The 16,816-nt window shown below is 39.4% G+C and overlaps 1 protein-coding gene across 5 annotated transcripts in view; it reads right to left on the bottom strand.

The window, feature by feature from the left end:
- Window positions 1–3,565: 3,565 nt before the first annotated feature.
- The window catches only part of LOC146392881 (teneurin-3), a 136,068-nt gene continuing 122,817 nt past the window's right edge, over window positions 3,566–16,816 (bottom strand). For all 5 annotated transcript variants that reach the window (XM_084954843.1, XM_084954835.1, XM_084954861.1 and 2 more), the window contains 7 exons: window positions 14,175–15,052; window positions 13,052–13,227; window positions 12,407–12,642; window positions 11,431–11,727; window positions 8,169–9,780; window positions 6,283–6,413; window positions 3,566–5,703 (listed from right to left, as the gene is read on the bottom strand). In XM_084954843.1, coding sequence (XP_084810969.1) covers window positions 4,951–5,703; window positions 6,283–6,413; window positions 8,169–9,780; window positions 11,431–11,727; window positions 12,407–12,642; window positions 13,052–13,227; window positions 14,175–15,052 — 4,083 coding nt within the window. In that variant the 3' untranslated portion in view covers window positions 3,566–4,950. The remainder of the gene's footprint in view (window positions 5,704–6,282; window positions 6,414–8,168; window positions 9,781–11,430; window positions 11,728–12,406; window positions 12,643–13,051; window positions 13,228–14,174; window positions 15,053–16,816) is intronic.

Genomic DNA, 16,816 nt, shown 5'->3' with positions numbered 1-16,816 from the left:
CTCAGCTGTAAATATTTGCAATTTGGTTAATATTCTATTTATGTTGGTGGAGATTGGAAATGCGTGGTTTTAAAGTTACTGAGTGCACATGATATACATACCTTGAAGAGACGGAGTGTTTTTGTCCACTGCTTGTTGGGAGCTGTAAATGTCATTCATGTCACACTGTAATAGCTGCCATACACATGGGAAATATTTGTTGTTCTCACAATCCACATGGTCTGTGTAAAAATAGTTCTGTTGCTCCCCGCTACCCGAGCCACATCACAACACACACACAGTGCTTTTGAACAACAGTGCACTCCGTTTCATCCGCGTGAAACTAAGAATCCACAGTCCACTCTCTCTAAATCGTCCCTGAGATCATTAGCTCTCTCTGTTTTTTTTATTCCAACACTCTTTGCAGACTTACCAAGTAGTCCCATCAGCGTGCGCAACAGTTCTCAGAAGATCAGAGGAATGATAACAAGCAGCTATTTCTGAATTGGGACATGGTACAAGCCTAGCATTATAAGGCTTCACGCTGAGCAAGAAGAGCAGCAAGAACCCCAAAAAATCCTTTGTTCTTGTTCTCATTTAGTTGGGATGAATGGGATGCTGGTGGAGAAACAGCTACAGTGGATGAGATGTTTGTGAAGACACGAGACCTATTACGGTACATTTGCAAGTCTCACAAATACGACATGTATTATGACATGCCTTACTGAGTCAGACTGAGACTGAGTTACTAATTAAAAAAAGGCAGGGATAAATCATTTTCTTGTTCTCACTGCCATGTGAAATGAAAGTTAACCATCTCTATCCACCCCCTCTCTTCTCTCTGTCCTTTAACAGGTATAAAGTCCTGGGATAAATCAATGTCATCTTTGTCTTCAGCTCGGCCTTCATATATAAATCACTGGACTCTTTATCCTCACAGTTAAACACAATCAGTGCATTTATAATTTAAATGTAGCAACAAATGTATTACAAAATGTAGCAAACAGATTAAGTAATAACTGTTCTTTTTGCTGTAGGCATCCTCTAAGTGGCAAACATCACAAAGAAAATATTTATACACTCTAATATTTTACCTTCTGTTTCTGTTGTTAGTTCAAACATTTTCCTTTAGAAAAATTGCACCTGTTTGATCCTTTTTTTAAGTCGCTACTATTTAAGTTTAGTCAAATTTCCTGCATTTGGAAATCCTGCCAAAAATACTGTTACACATCAATCTGATTTTATCTCTACAGGTTCTGTTGATTTTTCATCAAACGGAAGCTCGACGAGTTGTCAGCTCAAAGTGAGTAAAAACACTAATGAAACTGCATTTGCTTGTGTGCTTGTTTGTTGGCAGAAGGGAAAAAACAGATCTTTTATGAGTCACGGACTACATGTTTAAATTTAACTTCCCCCTGGACATTTAAGATTTAAAATGTGCGTTGTCTCCGTCTGTTGATTATTAATGTGCTCATAATTATCTAATAAGCTCGGATGATGAACATGATTGCACATATTTAACATCGCATCGACGTTCGCCGCTTTGTTACTGTAAATTCACCTTCGCTTTAAATTACTGCAGCTGTCTTTAGTCTCAGCTTTTTGTCAGATGATTTTATATGAATCTGAGGAGAGGAGATTTTTGTCAAAGCTTGCTTCAATTCCCTACATCTCTAGACTTGAATCAGAATTTATACTTGTAGATATTTCTTCAGTACTGTAACAGCTATTTTGATATAAAGTCCCCGAGCCACTTGAAAGTCAAAATCAACCACCTAAATAAATCAAGCCCGTTGACGTCAAACTGAAGTGTCATATGATCTTTGGTTTCATCTTCAGGTATCCAAGAGGGGGACATGTAGAGTGTGAAATCATTTCATGTTTGATGGTGTGATCTCATACCTCCATCTGAAAAAAAGAATTATGAAACATGCTTGATTTTTTTTCTCTGTTGCTCTGATGTGGTTATTGCACAATGCTTTTGGTTCTTTGATGTTCTTGCAAAGTTCTGCCATCTCTTTTATGTAAGCCTTTGAAGTAGAGCTAGTTGCACTGCATAGTGATATGCCGCACTGTTGCTCTGGCAGTGTGGTCACAGTGTGATACTGCAGCAGTACTGGCGTTCATTTTAATATTACTAGTTTAACTATTCCATTTGATGTCTCTTTAAATTAACCTGGAGTCTTTTCCCTCCCAACATCTGGCTTACTAATCACTAGAATTTCACCAAATTATTTGAAGTTGGATCTCAAAGAAACTATTTTTATGACCCTTATGAAGGAATAGTAATAATTGCTGTTATAACAAGTGTGCTGCGATAAAGCAGGTCAGCCGGATGACTTTCTGAACTATGTGCTTTGTACCACTAGGGAGCATCAGAGGGCTTTTAAGAGAATGAAAGATTTGAATACTTCATATTTGGCATAGTCAAGTTTGCATTAGAATTCCGTTATGTTTTGTTTTTTTCAGCAGGGGTTTGAAATGCTTTGTATGGATATATCAAAACAAATGGGGATTCGTATAAGTTCACTATAATTTCAACGTGAAGAACAACAGACGATGGCCCACAGGGGAACTTTAATAAAACATTTCATTAAAAGTTGACAGTGAATGGGGGTGATATACCCAAAGGGATTCTGATGAAAACTTTGAAGGCATGTATTTCAGATTTTGTGCTGAGAAACATTAAAAGAGATGCACCTTTGTTGGGCTGTGTGTCATAAAATATTTTAAATGGAGAAACAAAACCCCCAACAACATATAAAGAAACTGGGGGAAGCAGAGAAGCTGAGAGGAGGACAAAAACAACAGTGTAAAACAACTTTTGAGCAAAGAATATTCGGCTCCCATTTGGTTTGAAATGCTGTTTGAAGTTTACCACGAAAAAGAAATCACTTTCATATGAAGGGGTTATTTTCAGACTTATACATTCCAACATCCAAACTCTTCTGTGCTTTGATGAAAAACACCGGAAAAGGTGATCACAGCCTAAATGTAATTTTGAGAAAATAAGCTTTTTATGTTCACACGCAAATTTATCCTTTGTGATAATGACACTGACTGACTAGACTTTTAGTCAACTGTCTATACTTCAGCTTAATTAAACTTAAAATTTCTTCATCAATTTACATACTTCAGAATGCCTTCGAGCAGCTGACTTCAAAGTAATGCTTCATTTGTCTTCTAGGGCTTTGTAGCTCAGAAGATTTATTTTAAACCATTAATCTAATTTGAGAATTTGATGGGGTTTTGGCACTGCTTTTATTTTATTTTGGAATACTTGTGCTTTATATATGTTGCTATTTGGGAATGCTTCTGAAGATCAATCAAAATCAGCATCCGATTAGTAGTAGTCTGATTATGTGTTGCAGTAGCTGGATGGTAGTTCATTTTCACCTATATCTGCACAGTGATTCTTGTAGTTTTAAATGTTTTTTGACATTTTTAACAATTAGAACTAAAACACTGTCGGACCAAAAAAGTCAATAACAAACTCGCCTTGATAAAGCTTGGCCCTAACACTGCTAATGAACACCCTTAATATCAAAAAAGTCTCATTTCAGAAATCTAAAAAACAACACACCCGAAAGAACCCCAATATCATTTTAATTAGTGCATTTAACATTCAAAAAAAATGATACCTACCGAGAACATGGATGTGATCTATATTTGTATCCACTGTAACGTTGTTTATGTGAGATGGGTTCATGAAATATTTGTGTTGATGAATTATTCATTGGACAGGAAAGCCAAGTCAAAAGGCATTATGCCCAATAAACATTAAATTTAGTGGAAGTAATAGTTGACTGCAAGTTATAGATACATCACCACTTCTAAATACTTGTCACCACATGCACAGGTTTCTGTTACTTACTTAAACAGAGCATTGTGAAGAAGCCCCAAATTAGCTGTATTTGAAAGAATGACAAAAATAAATAAATAAATATATATATATATATATAGATATATAGATATATCTATATATATATATATAATTTTTTTTGAATCAATGTCTCACATAAAACTAAAAGAACGAAAATAAAAATCAGCTGGACTTTATTTATGTATAAACACAACATAAATTACTGTTAAGATGACTAGTACAGACATTTATTCAGTTTCTTAAAAAAATGCCATAAAACTCTTGCATAATTTACAAAATGTGGTGTCCCTGTGCTATCCAAGACAAAGCTGTGCTTTGTCCCACCGGGCAAAGTTCTTCATACCTTTGCTGTCCTTTTGTTGTTGTTGTTTTTTTTCTTTTTGTTGTTTTTTTTCTCACAATGAATATCAGGTACCGCATTTAAACACGTTTCTTTTTTTTTCTGTTTAAAATTATCTCAACAAGAATAAGACATTTTGATGTTTACAGTGCTAAATCTGGTATACATAGTGGTTGTTTGGTGAGAATATTTCTATAATCAGAAGTCTCTGATTTCAAAACAGAACAAAACAAATACTCAAGGACACTGCTTGCTCTGGGACTGCACCCACGAGCCTGGTACTTCTAGAGAAGTGCAGATATGCATAATGTAAACATTTCCTCTGCTCTTACAATAATTTGTTGACCCAACTTTCCTTGATGAAAACAACAAAAAAAACAAAAAACCCAAACACCTAAATTAGCTCACTGATTCCTTAAAGACACCACTATTCCTCTGTTTCAGAGTCCAGAAGGCTTGTGCTACAGAGGAACTGACCTGTAACTGCCATGTTAAGGCGTAGCGTAGTTGAACATTTACTCTGTAGTGTCCAGGTCACAATGCACAGCATTGTTTTTAACTACTTCTGTTTTTCTCCTCTTTTGTTTTTCTTTTTTCTTTGTTCCTTTTTTTTCTATTTTTATACAAAAACACAATAACACTCAGGGCACTCACCAGCAACTATTAATTAAAGTTGCTTTTCATTTCTGTCGACTGGAGAGTCTCCACCAAAACAAAGTCTCTTTGGCAGAAAGTACACCTGGTATTGTTACCTCTTCCCAATTTCACTTTGCCGAAGAAAGTGGATGTTATTAGTGCTGTCTGCTAGTTCTGGGTACTGCTCGATGGAAAGCACATAGTACCCATCATATCCCAAAACTTTGCCACTACTCAGAAGCTGCCTCTTCTCCCCTTCTGTCCAGGGGCGAACCCCTTCCTCACCGTCCCTCACTCGCTGCTGCTCTTTGGCCCATGCGCCTGCCAGGGCACGCTGACGTGCAAGCTCGATAACTCGCGCTTTCTCCTCATCCACTGTGGATCCGTAGCGGATATGGAAAGCCAGAGCACCAGCACGAATCTCCACATCTGCAAATCGCCGAGTTCGACTGTCCATGACTGTGGTGGACTGGGAAACAGTCACATTGACACCATTCTCAAGAGTCTTGTGTCCACTAGTGAGGTGTAACGCAGCAAGGTCAGCATCTGGAAGGCCTGGCTTGACAAAGTAGTGGGTGTCTCGCCCTTCTATGGTAAAGTGGAGGTCTTCTAGATAGAAAGCATTGTTGAGGATTGATGCAACCTTGATACAGTCCTCACTGGCCACGTTGAGTGTGTGAGTGTGGACACTGCCCTTGTAGATGGCAAACATAACAGCCCTTCCGATGGGAGACATTGCAGCTGAGAACCACAGCCAAGACTTTTCACCTCTCCGACCTCTATTGAGATGGACCTCTGGCAGCCGCTCGAATGACAAGAGAGAGTGTGCTTGTCTGGTTACTTCCTGCTGGACCCCAGAGATAGACTGTAGGAAAAGTGCAGTGAAACGTTAATGCCTGAACATGGCAGAACCTGACTCTCCAGGCCATTTAGAACCAGCTACTGCTCTGCTTCAGAGAGTTTTTCATCCCCATCCAAGATAATGGTGTTTTCAAGCTGTGTTCTCAAGCCAAAAGTAGATAAATCCCCCATGACAATTTTACTGCAACACTTTTTTTGTGTTAAGGCCTTAGACCAAAGGAGCCAAGCATCAAAAAGTAGTTTTAACAGTAGCGACACCAGAATATTATTTAGAAAATTAGACAGCTTTAAAATATGTTCAGCTCGTAACTAAACTCAGACAGCGCAAAGAAAACTTTTCCTTATTTTCTGTTTATTATTATGCAAATATGGCCCAATTAAAACAGATCTTCTATGAAATGCAATGCAGTCCAATTATGAAATGGCAGCTTCAAAATACAGAGGTAAAAGGAAAACAATGGGAGGAAAAAAAACTAACACCTTTTTTGTAATCTGGTCATCTGTAGAAGCAAAGGTTTTGTCTCAGTCGCTCTTCAGTTTATTTTGGGTTCAGTTTTGTCTGAGAGACATTAATTTTACCCACCGGCAGATCATCCCACAGCTGACTCTTCCTCAGTTCATACGATGGCATGCTCAAGTCAAACTTTGGGACTGGAAAACCAGGAATGGTGTTGTGAAGATGGAAACCAAAAGTTACTAGCCAGGTGTTAACATCTGAAAAAAGGAAATGAATTGAGGTTAAAATCTAAAGTTCTAACTATAGTTAAAGATTTGAAAATGAACTAGCTGCAAGAGTATGGCTGGTATAGTTTAAATGTGCTGACACAGTGACAGTGTGTGTGTGTGTCATGATTCAAAATGTGGTCCTGGGGAAAAATATTCTAGAGGATATTTGTAACTCCCTGTGAGACTTATCATCAGCTGTGCCTTGAGGCAACTGTTGTGATTTGGCACTAGGGCTGCCACAAACGATTATTTTGATAGTCGACTAGTCACCGATTATTTTTGCGATTAGTCGACTAATCAGATCATCATCCATTAGACGTAAAACGTACAGCTTATTGCACCAGCAGCATCTGCTCTTATATAACTATCATTAGCTTACAGCTTTAAGTGTTTAAGGTATGTGCTAACTAAAAATAAAGGCAAGATGATAGTTTATTGAATTTTAATGAAATTTGCAGATTGCTTCGGTGAAGTTTAATAAACTCCTTGCTATCTAAAATATAACAGGACACCGGAGTATATTCTCGAGCATCTCACACTTCTGATAATCAGCTGTCTGCTTGACGTTTATTCAGCTGTGTAAAAACTATAACTTTAATCTCAGCCAAACCGAATTACTTAGGAACAAATAAAATACTAAAAAAAGCCAAACAATAACATTTTTAAGTTATTTAAGTGACTTATGTATGTTTAACCTGAGTAGCGAAAGACGGCGGTGGGTTTGAAAACGATTTGCTGGGAGTCCGGTGTTCTCACGGGCTCTAGTGAGCCTCGCCCCCGGCTAGCTATCGAGCTAGTGGGTAACAGACGTCTCCGAAAACGTCGGAGCGCTTTTGAAAATATGTGGTGTCTTGATAAACTGAGCAGATATTTGAGGTTTACACAGCTACATTCTCGCCTGAAAATATGTTAAACGTTTATTTTGTGACCCAGAAAGAATAATAAGAGTAATATTAAAACTAACTAGCTGCCGCCATTGTTGACAACTGCGCTGAGCCGCGCTATGAATTCTGGGACACAGCTGCTTCTTCTTCTTCGGGGTTTAACGGCAGCTGGCATCCTTGTACATGCAGTGCTGCCATCTTCTGTTTCAGTCCGTTATTACACTCTTAAATCCTACTACTTATTCCTGCGTCTTTCAGGATCTTACAAAGCTTCAAACATGCGTCGACTATTAAATCAGTCGTCGACGATTTTGATAGTCGACGTAATCGTGACTAGTCGACTAATCGTGGCAGCCCTATTTGGCACTATATAAATAAAACTGAATTGAAAATCGAATTGAATTGAATCTGGTTAAGAAATGTGATATTTTCCACAATTAATATGGTGAGATAGCATATTGGTGTCATGGCTGCTGTGATTCCATCTCAGACTGATCTTTAGCGAGAGTGAATTTCTTGAGCACTCACTTTAGTACATGTTTAACGCTTGTTAATTTGCTGCTTTTGAAAACTGCATATTGAATAAATTAATAGCTTATATGAATATACATGCAATATTCAGATGTTAATAAAGCTAAATTGGATCATCAGATCAATGACAATCATCACAGCTGTTTAGCAGATTATGGATTAGACTTAAAATTAAGTGGCAATTCAATGTTTTCAGGAAAAGCTGCCAAGTATTTGCTTTTTCTTGCTGCTTCTTGATAAATAGAAAAAAATGCTTGGCAGAAAAATCAATCATGAAAATAATAGCAATTGTTGCAATAGCACGAGCAGCTTCAGGTGCACATCTTACCTGCAACGTATTCTTTAACTTCATGGACTTTGCTGATGGGGTTGTTATTTCTGAACATGTACAGATTAAAAGGGACTGGCTCTTTGCCAATTTTTTTCCAAGCAGAAACATCTGGAATGGTCCACCTTCCAGACATTATATCATAATCCTTCTCCCCAAAGTGCAACAGTTTAGTCAGAGGATCATAAAGGCCCCCGTGAAAGCCGAGCACAAGCTGGAAATCTGGGTTAGAGTCCAAGTAGACCTCACCATATGCTGTGTATAGAAGCTGTTTGACCAGGAGGCCGTTGCTTGTGAAGACAGCCAGAGGTGTGCCGGTGTTATCACAAGCAATATAGAACTCCTCTCCACTGCTGATCTCCATAGCAAACACGTGGCCTTGTAGGTCATAGTAGAGTGAGGTGATCTCTGAACTTGAGTGGTTGTATACGTGTGTTATTCGAGCCGGATAGCTCAGATCTGCATAAAAGTACTGCAGGTGCTGGCCCAAGCTGCTCTTTGTGGATACTCTTCGGCCAAGTCCATCATAACGATACTGAATTGTCCAGCCGCTGCTCTTGCTATAAACCCGTACCAAAAGGCCTTTAGAGTTGTACTCAAAGATTTCTGCTCCCCTCTGACGAAGAAAACCATCTTCATCCATTCTATACTGGATGTCCCCGAGCCGGGTGATGCGGTCTCGCAGGTCGTAACGCAGAGGTAAAAGTCTGGCACTGTTTCCTGCATTCAGCAGGTGCAGATTTCCATTAAGGTCATAAGTATAGCGCCACATCACTTTGTCGTTTAAGAATACAGTCTGGAGCTGGCCATCCACATCATACTCATAGCTGTACTTGGTGGTATTAGCAAAAGGACCAATCTTGATCTCTCGCTTGGTGACTCTGCCCACATCGTCATATTGGAAAGTAATCCAGTACATGAGTGACCGAAATATCTCATACTGGATTTCCTTGATGCGTCCATGTGCATCAAAGTGTTTGGTATATGTCATGACTGCAGTGGATATGATCTGATTTATATCATAGTAGATCACCCCAAACTTTCCAAACTGCTCAACCTTTCCTGAGATGTCATCAAACTGGTATAAGTCGATGGGAAGTGGCGTTTCGTTTATGACGCCTTGTACACTGGTGACACGCAGGCTGCTGTCATAAGTATAATCAAAGCGTGCATTGACCATGCCATCCTCACTGAAGCGGAAAATCTGCCGGTCGACCAGGGGACCCACTTGCCGGTAGCGAATAGAGCAGATGAAACCTTCATTTTGCAGGTTGACAGTCTTCAGCACACCTGCTGTTTCATCATAGGTGAAGCTGACCCTTGTGCTGTCATACAGGATCTCTGACAGTTTATTCTGCCTGCGGTACCTGTACAGGATTCTCCGGCCTGTGCCAAAGTGACCTATTCTCAGCAGGAGGCCATCTTCACTGTAGTCCACCGCTACTGAGGCATTGCTCTCTGGCGGGTGATAAAGGTTCCTGTAGTAACCCACTGAACGAATGGTCTGCATGGTGTAGCGGGCCACACTTGGCATGGTGACAGCAGAAAGACGGTCGAGAGAGTCAAAATCGAATATATACTGTCGCTGGCTGTGAAGCAGGAGAACCATGGACTAAAAGGAAAAGAGAAAATAGGGAATATTTCCTTAAGTTGGATAATATTTCTGAAATGCAAGACATCCTGAGTGCAAGCAGGGTGTAGTAAGATATATGAAATATAGACTGAGTAGTATTACTGTTTTTAGTTGTACTGCCTATTGTCTAATTATTGAAAAAGGTAATAAAAATACTACATAGACCTCTGTGACAATCTTTATGTTTACAGTGTAAAATACATAAATTAATAAAAATCTACTCCTTAACTAGTTCCATGCTAATGACTCACTGTGCAAATAGAAGTAATATTTATTTTTAACTCCTCTTAGCCAGAAAGTCTTATTTTAGCTAATTTACAGTAGATGCAGTTAGGAGTTTGGCCTGCCTTCCAAGCATTTACCACTTTTTTTCTGTTAAATTGTCAAGCCCAGTCATCCGTTGCTACACTGAGGTTTCCTGTGCTTCCTGAGCCTCCTGTGTTACTTGTGTCAGAGTGTTGACATGGCCGCTCCAGGTCACGCAACACAAGGATGCAGCCAGCGACTGCTAAGAAAAATCTCTGCATATGTTTGTAGCAGAGCGTCCCTCTGCAATTTTAAAAACACTGCAAAACAACTAAAGAATATTTATGTGGAAAAAAGGGACAGAACGATATAGCACCGAGTTGCTCTTTCCTGTTTGACATGCACCACTTGAAAGGTTAGATTTTTAATTCTTGCAGTAAATTTTTCATAATATACATATGCAAAATTACACTCGTTAAGATGGAGTTTGGTCATAATGTATTGGTATTGATCAATGAAGCACATTCTTATAATTTAAACACCACAGCAACCTGAGTGTTCAGGTTTGCTTTAACCGAACATATTAATAAACCATTAGAGCGCAGTGCATGCATTATTTAGATGTTGCCAATTAATACGTGATAAATACACTCTTACAAGAATTCGACTTGTTTTTGGTAACCCAGCTGTAATTTTAGCAAGTGGAGACGGAGTCAGATGGTGAGGTGTAGAGTTTTAGAAGGTTTCAGGTATTAGAGGTATGTAATTGCTGTCTGTTATTTAGCAAGATCACACAAATTCTATTAAGCTGAATTCCTTAAAGGTATTTGCCCAATTGATGAATCCAGTGATTTCTAGATAACTTCTTTAACATTGCAAAATTGAGCACTGGCCTTGGAATAGTGTACATATTTTGTTACTGCTACTGTAGAGACTGTGGACAATATTAAACATAAATATTACCTCCCAGCATTTTTTTCACTGGTGGAACCTTGGTAAGACAGACAGCAATTTAAAGAGTATACTGTTTTATTGCATATTGACTGTATCCAGAATGCAGTATCACTAAGTCATTTCATGTCTTTTTGCTCCCAGAATTTTGATGACTGGGTTGAGTTATAGGATGGTAGTTACAGGTGGAAGTGCCAGATTGTCCTGTGCAGGGAAACCAACTGGACATTTTTAATTCTAAAGCTTATAAACGACAAAGTAATTGCCTAGTCCCTCTATAATAAGCTCTGGTACTTGGCAAATTGTAGCTGATTTTTCTTGTAAAGTAATGTTATGTTAGGGGCTTGACTCGCCCTGTAGTGATATATGCAGATGAGCCTGCTGTACAATGCATCTTACATATTGCTTCCTCTAGTCATGTTATTTTCTTACCTGCTCTAGGTAGGTGTAGCTCCATATCTTCCCATCAGCAAACACCCTGGAAATCAGGCGGCCTTGGCTATCATACTCAAGCCTCTCAGTGGTAGGACCTCTCTGCAGGGCACTGATCTGCCCACTGCTTGTGCGACTGACATTAACTGGCAGCAGCTTACTGCTGGGCACCCAGAGAACTGGATGTCCTGCGGTGTCATAAATAATCTTTAAGAGGAACTTCCTGTGGTCATCATAAATTTTCTCTGTCCTTAGGGTGCGATCATAATCAACGGAAAGAATGTTCCGTCCGTTCACCTGTGGGGGTGAAAAAAAAATCAAGTTAAAATTGGGTTAGACCAAAAAATTCAAAATAAATAAAACTTCTCCTAAAACTAGTGATAATATAGTTTTGATGCTTGAAAATAACAAATGAGGACTGATTATACAACAGTACAAATTTAAGAACAAATACTTTGATTTGATATCACTGGTCTTTGTCAGGATGGCTCTTTAAACTGTATTCATAGATTTTTTTTTTTTTACTACAGTTGTCACAGAGATTAACACCTCCTTCACGAGGCTCATTAAACTGAGAGACACTTTGGCGATCGTTCAGGTACACTTAAATCACAACCTCCTAAATTCAGTGGAGACAAAAATTACCGTGAGCCAAAGTAACCACCCAAGTTAAGTTCATGAAGTGCCTTAAATCATAAGACCCATGTCAGATTCTAGGAAGCAGGAGTAAGAAAAGGAGGAGTCATGTACAGTACTAGAATATTGATAACCCTCTACATCAGGGTAAATGTTGTGACTGATAAATCTCTATTGAAGGAAAAGAGTGCAGAAATATTTTCCAAGGTTATAATAAGGACAGAGACACAGCCACCAATATGAATTTGGACAGTTTGATCTGGATTTTGCATAAGTAAGTTGGTTGGATTATCTAAACGTGCTACAAGGGAAAAAAAGTTAAAGAAAAGCCTTAACATACCCTCAGCTTGCGTCCAAACACGATAACTTTCCCTCTGGCTTGTTCTTTGCGGAAGCGCCACTCTACCAAGTTTTGCCCACTCTCCCCTGGCAAGCTCATGTTGCGTCTGGCTACAGTCGGGTTGGCAGCGCCTGCCAGGATGTGGGGCTCTGTCTGGTAGTGGGTGTCCATCCCGTTGGCATAGGTAATCCTGAGCGAATTGTCATACCCCACTTGGTAGCTACTTCTACACTGGTCTGTTGATAGTAGACAAAAAGTGAAACTTTTGAGGCAGTTACACACTGGAATTGATGCTAACAGTCTTCTGGGTTGATCAATGGTTGTCAGTGAAGATGCTACAAGTTCTTAGCATTTCGAATTAGTACATTTTAAAATGAAGAACGATCATGGATGACGTGCTAAAATAACTGGGCCATCTGGCTCAGGCGGAGCGCAGAAACCACTTAGTTACAAGGTTGATACATCTCCCTGACACCCAAACCCACACACTGAGAGAATAATCATTTACACTGTCGTCTGTCAGGCTTTCGTAATGATACACGACTTCAGCTTACTCAACATGGCCCCGCCGACCCCTGGAACAATGACAAATAACAACTTACAAAATAGCCAACTGAGTTGGGATGATGTGATTCGAGGCCTTACCCTGAGCCAAAGTGTAGAAGGCACGGACAATTGAGGTATTTGTTGTGATGCTGATTTCCTCCTCTGTCATGGAGCTTTCAATATCCACCGTCAAAGCGCTGTATAGGTCCGTGTACAAGTTATTCACCATTCCAGTGGGAAACGTCACATTCATTAGGCGTCCTTCACTGTCATAGCTGGTTGACAAAAAGAACATCGAATGACAAAGCATTGATATGTATGAGGGCTCTCATAGTGCCACAGTGCATTCAATTATCAGCTCTTTTATACTCGTTGAGTAAAACCATCGACTTTCTTGTAATTAAAATGTCACATGTTCAATTTCCTGAGCATAAGTGAAGGCATGTCTGTATAAACCCTAGGCAAAATCCAAATATTTAATATGGGAGAGTGACACATCTCATCAGCTATCACGTTCATATAAAAAAAATTACAGAGACTTGTAATGAATTCAATTATTTGGATGATTGATGTGCCATTATAATCTTAACTGAATTCTGCTTTTTTAGTTGTAGTGAGGATATCATTCATGGCATAATGTGACATGACAGCAAATTAGACAAGGGAGAAAAAAAATCAATCTCTGGTAGCCCATGCTACCAAAACAAAGCCCGGTCATTATGGAATAATGAATAATGAAATACAGTGCAGGTCATTTTGCTTTTAAAGTGTGCCTGTTAACCCAACATACTAATGTCACCATCACTACTGTCACCTACAACATCATTAAACATGGTTCAGTAAAAGAATAAAACACTTAATTTGCAATGAGATACTGAAGTCAAACTAGGCTATTTTGCTATCTGAGGCAAATTTTATAATTAGATTTCAATTAAATGTGCACCCTAAAGCAGTTCGCAGGTAACTGTGGTTCCCAATTATAGAGTAAAGTTGTACTAAGCTGTGAGACGAGAGAGACCATGCACAGCATTACACACACATTCAAGAACATATGTGGCAAACATACTTGTCTTTTACCTCATGATGTACTGCACAACTGTGTGTAATCATAATTATGGGCTATTTCCATATTCTGAAAGCTTAATTAAAAGCAACCCAACTCAATATAGCAATCACAGAAAGGTTTCCACAAAATGTTCTTGCCAATTGCTATCATACGTACTCGTAGAATGTTGTCCAGCCAATCTCTGATGTCTTTGTAGCCAGCAGCCCATTATTGCCATGGTACGTAAGAAGTACCAGCTCCTGACCCTGTGCTGTGAGTGTCTTCAATCCACCGTTGGTGCTCATGGTCATCCAGATCACCTGGTTATCAGGTGCGACGATACGCACCGGCATGCGATTGGGATCTCTACGGATTCTCAGAGTGTTGCCACTGCTGTCAGTAACAGCTGTGATGTCATTCTCTGTGCTGTAGCTGAAAGTATATTTCAAGTCACCAGTCAGCAAGCTTGCAGTGTGTTGGTGGGTACCATTGCTGTCAAACACATACAGCTCCTGGGCATCAGGGGAAGCCACTTCGTATGTATTGGCACTGGAAGTTGGCCCGTTTCTAGAGATGGCCCGGATGCGGATGTTGCCCAGGTCTGCCACGTAGAGTGTTCCATCTGGAGCTGCCACTAAAGAAGATGGAGCATTGAGCCTTGCATCTTTGGCATAACCATCCCCTGTCTGGTAACAGTCGCAGTTGGCATCATTTTTGCAATCGCAGTCGGAGGGAGCCCCGGCCAAATGCGTTATCTCACCATCCACAGAAACCTTCCGGATCCTGCTCATCTTTCGCTCATCTGTCTCTGCTACGTAGATGGTACCATGGTAAGATATGGCAATGGAAACAGCGGATTCTAGAGGGGTTAATTGTGCTCTCTGACCACCAGCCACTCCCCGCTCCAGTCCAGCCAATGGGCAGTGGTTAGGTCGGCCAGCTGCAATGCTGACTTGACCATTTTCTGAAATGCGCAGCACTATATTGTTGTCCAGAACATACAGCGAGTTGTCCATTGGGCTAACTGCCAGGTCTGTGGGCCACTCCAAAATCACCTGAAATACAGGTATCAGTAGATTAGCCCATCTAATGACAATGTTACCCATCAGTACATCAGTATACATTTTCAGACAATTTCTCTCCATTGACATTTATAGTGTTACTTCCTTGCTCTTACCGTAGTAATTATATTTCTTTTGTATATAAGAATGCACTTTATGATGTGTGTTTTTCACAGTATGTGTCAGGAGCAGATTGAAGCCACAAAGAATTCTTGGTATGCCAACACACACACACTAAATAAAAAAGTTCTCGAATCTGTTCTAATTAGGAGCAGAAGTTGTACCAAGAATGAAGACTTAGATAAAAAGGAGTTGAAGCCCCGACCTCTTTCTGACCTTCAAACACTTAGCTTTGAACAGCGGATTGTCAGTTTCAGAAAGTTGCACAGACACAGCAGTGCATAAATCGATGGTGAAAAGATGTAGGGGAAGGGCATTTCTGAAAATATTTGACCATCTGTCAAGCAAATCTGATGAGCCTCTTAAACTGAGTTACATGTGGACATTAAGTACTGTTCTGTAAAACGAATTTTAAGTTTACATGGTTGGTATTGTCCAAAAAGAATGATGTCCTAGCATAAAATACATTTGTGCAATTCTGTAGTTATGTGACACCCCTTTGCATTCAGCACACAGTAACATTACCTCGTTTTCCCATAAAGGGTTTTAGATCTACACAGCTGAAATATACTTTTTTAATCAGCTTTTTGGTGATGATTTTAAGATATATCGCTGATGCAGGAAGGATTAGCTCTCATTCTATTATTTTTTTCCCCCAAACTTGGAACAAACCATATGATATTAATGGGCCAGGAGAATGAATACCTAAGGGATATAACATTAGCTCTGAGCTCTTCAACCTGGGGCTGGGTAATGAATTTAATATAGCAGATTAAATATAAATAAAATTAAAAAATAATTCATACATTTAAAGTGACATCATTATTAACCATGTCTTGCAATAATAATAGGTATATATAATGATCCAAAAACTACTGTAAAACCACAGCCAGCCATTACAGTCTCCTTGTCAGAAATGTGTCACTGAATAAAAAGCTTATTTATAACAGCACAAATGACTGGTCTGGCCTTCAAATACATAACTGTGTCATTAAAACTGTCAAAACACTCCTGAATTGTGCTTTTCCACAGGGTGATTAATAATAAAACATGATGCCTTTGAGGCTGCCTGAAGTAAAACTGCACTGAGCCACTTCTCTAGCTTGGATGCCTGAAGATCACACAGTCTCGCCAAAACCATGTTTTTACTGGCTTACACCAAATGACTTGGTTAATTAGCAAAAAGTGACAAGCTTAATCCTTTGTCCCCATGTTCTCTTATGTTCACCCGCTTCATGTTCACCACCCACACGTGTACACAAACACTGATTGCGTTCTCTTCTGTTTATGTTAAAAATGTTCTTAAATTGCCTTAAACGCCATTTTATTTTCTCCCAAACTCAAATGTGTTTCTCTTATTATCTAACCTCTTAATAGGACACCACTTGCGATATCTGTTCTTGGAGTTATTTTGGTTGTGAATGTAGATAATTTCCACTGCCATGTTTGGTTTGTAGCCTTGTACTCTGCCTTTTTGTAAGCCGGTCTAGATTAAAACATTAGGAATCTAATCAAAATGTAAATCTGGTTAGTTAAAAGGAACAAGAAGAAAACACTTTGGGCTGGTTTGCAAGAAACCACTAACAGTACACAGGTCAAATTCAAAGGACTCTATTATGGACAGTCTCATGGACCCAC

Source organism: Perissodus microlepis, chromosome 2 (assembly GCF_051167445.1).
Source record: "Perissodus microlepis isolate ML-2025 ecotype Zambia chromosome 2, ASM5116744v1, whole genome shotgun sequence".
Taxonomy (NCBI): Eukaryota; Metazoa; Chordata; class Actinopteri; order Cichliformes; family Cichlidae; genus Perissodus; species Perissodus microlepis.
This window is presented reverse-complemented; position numbering and strand designations above follow the sequence as displayed.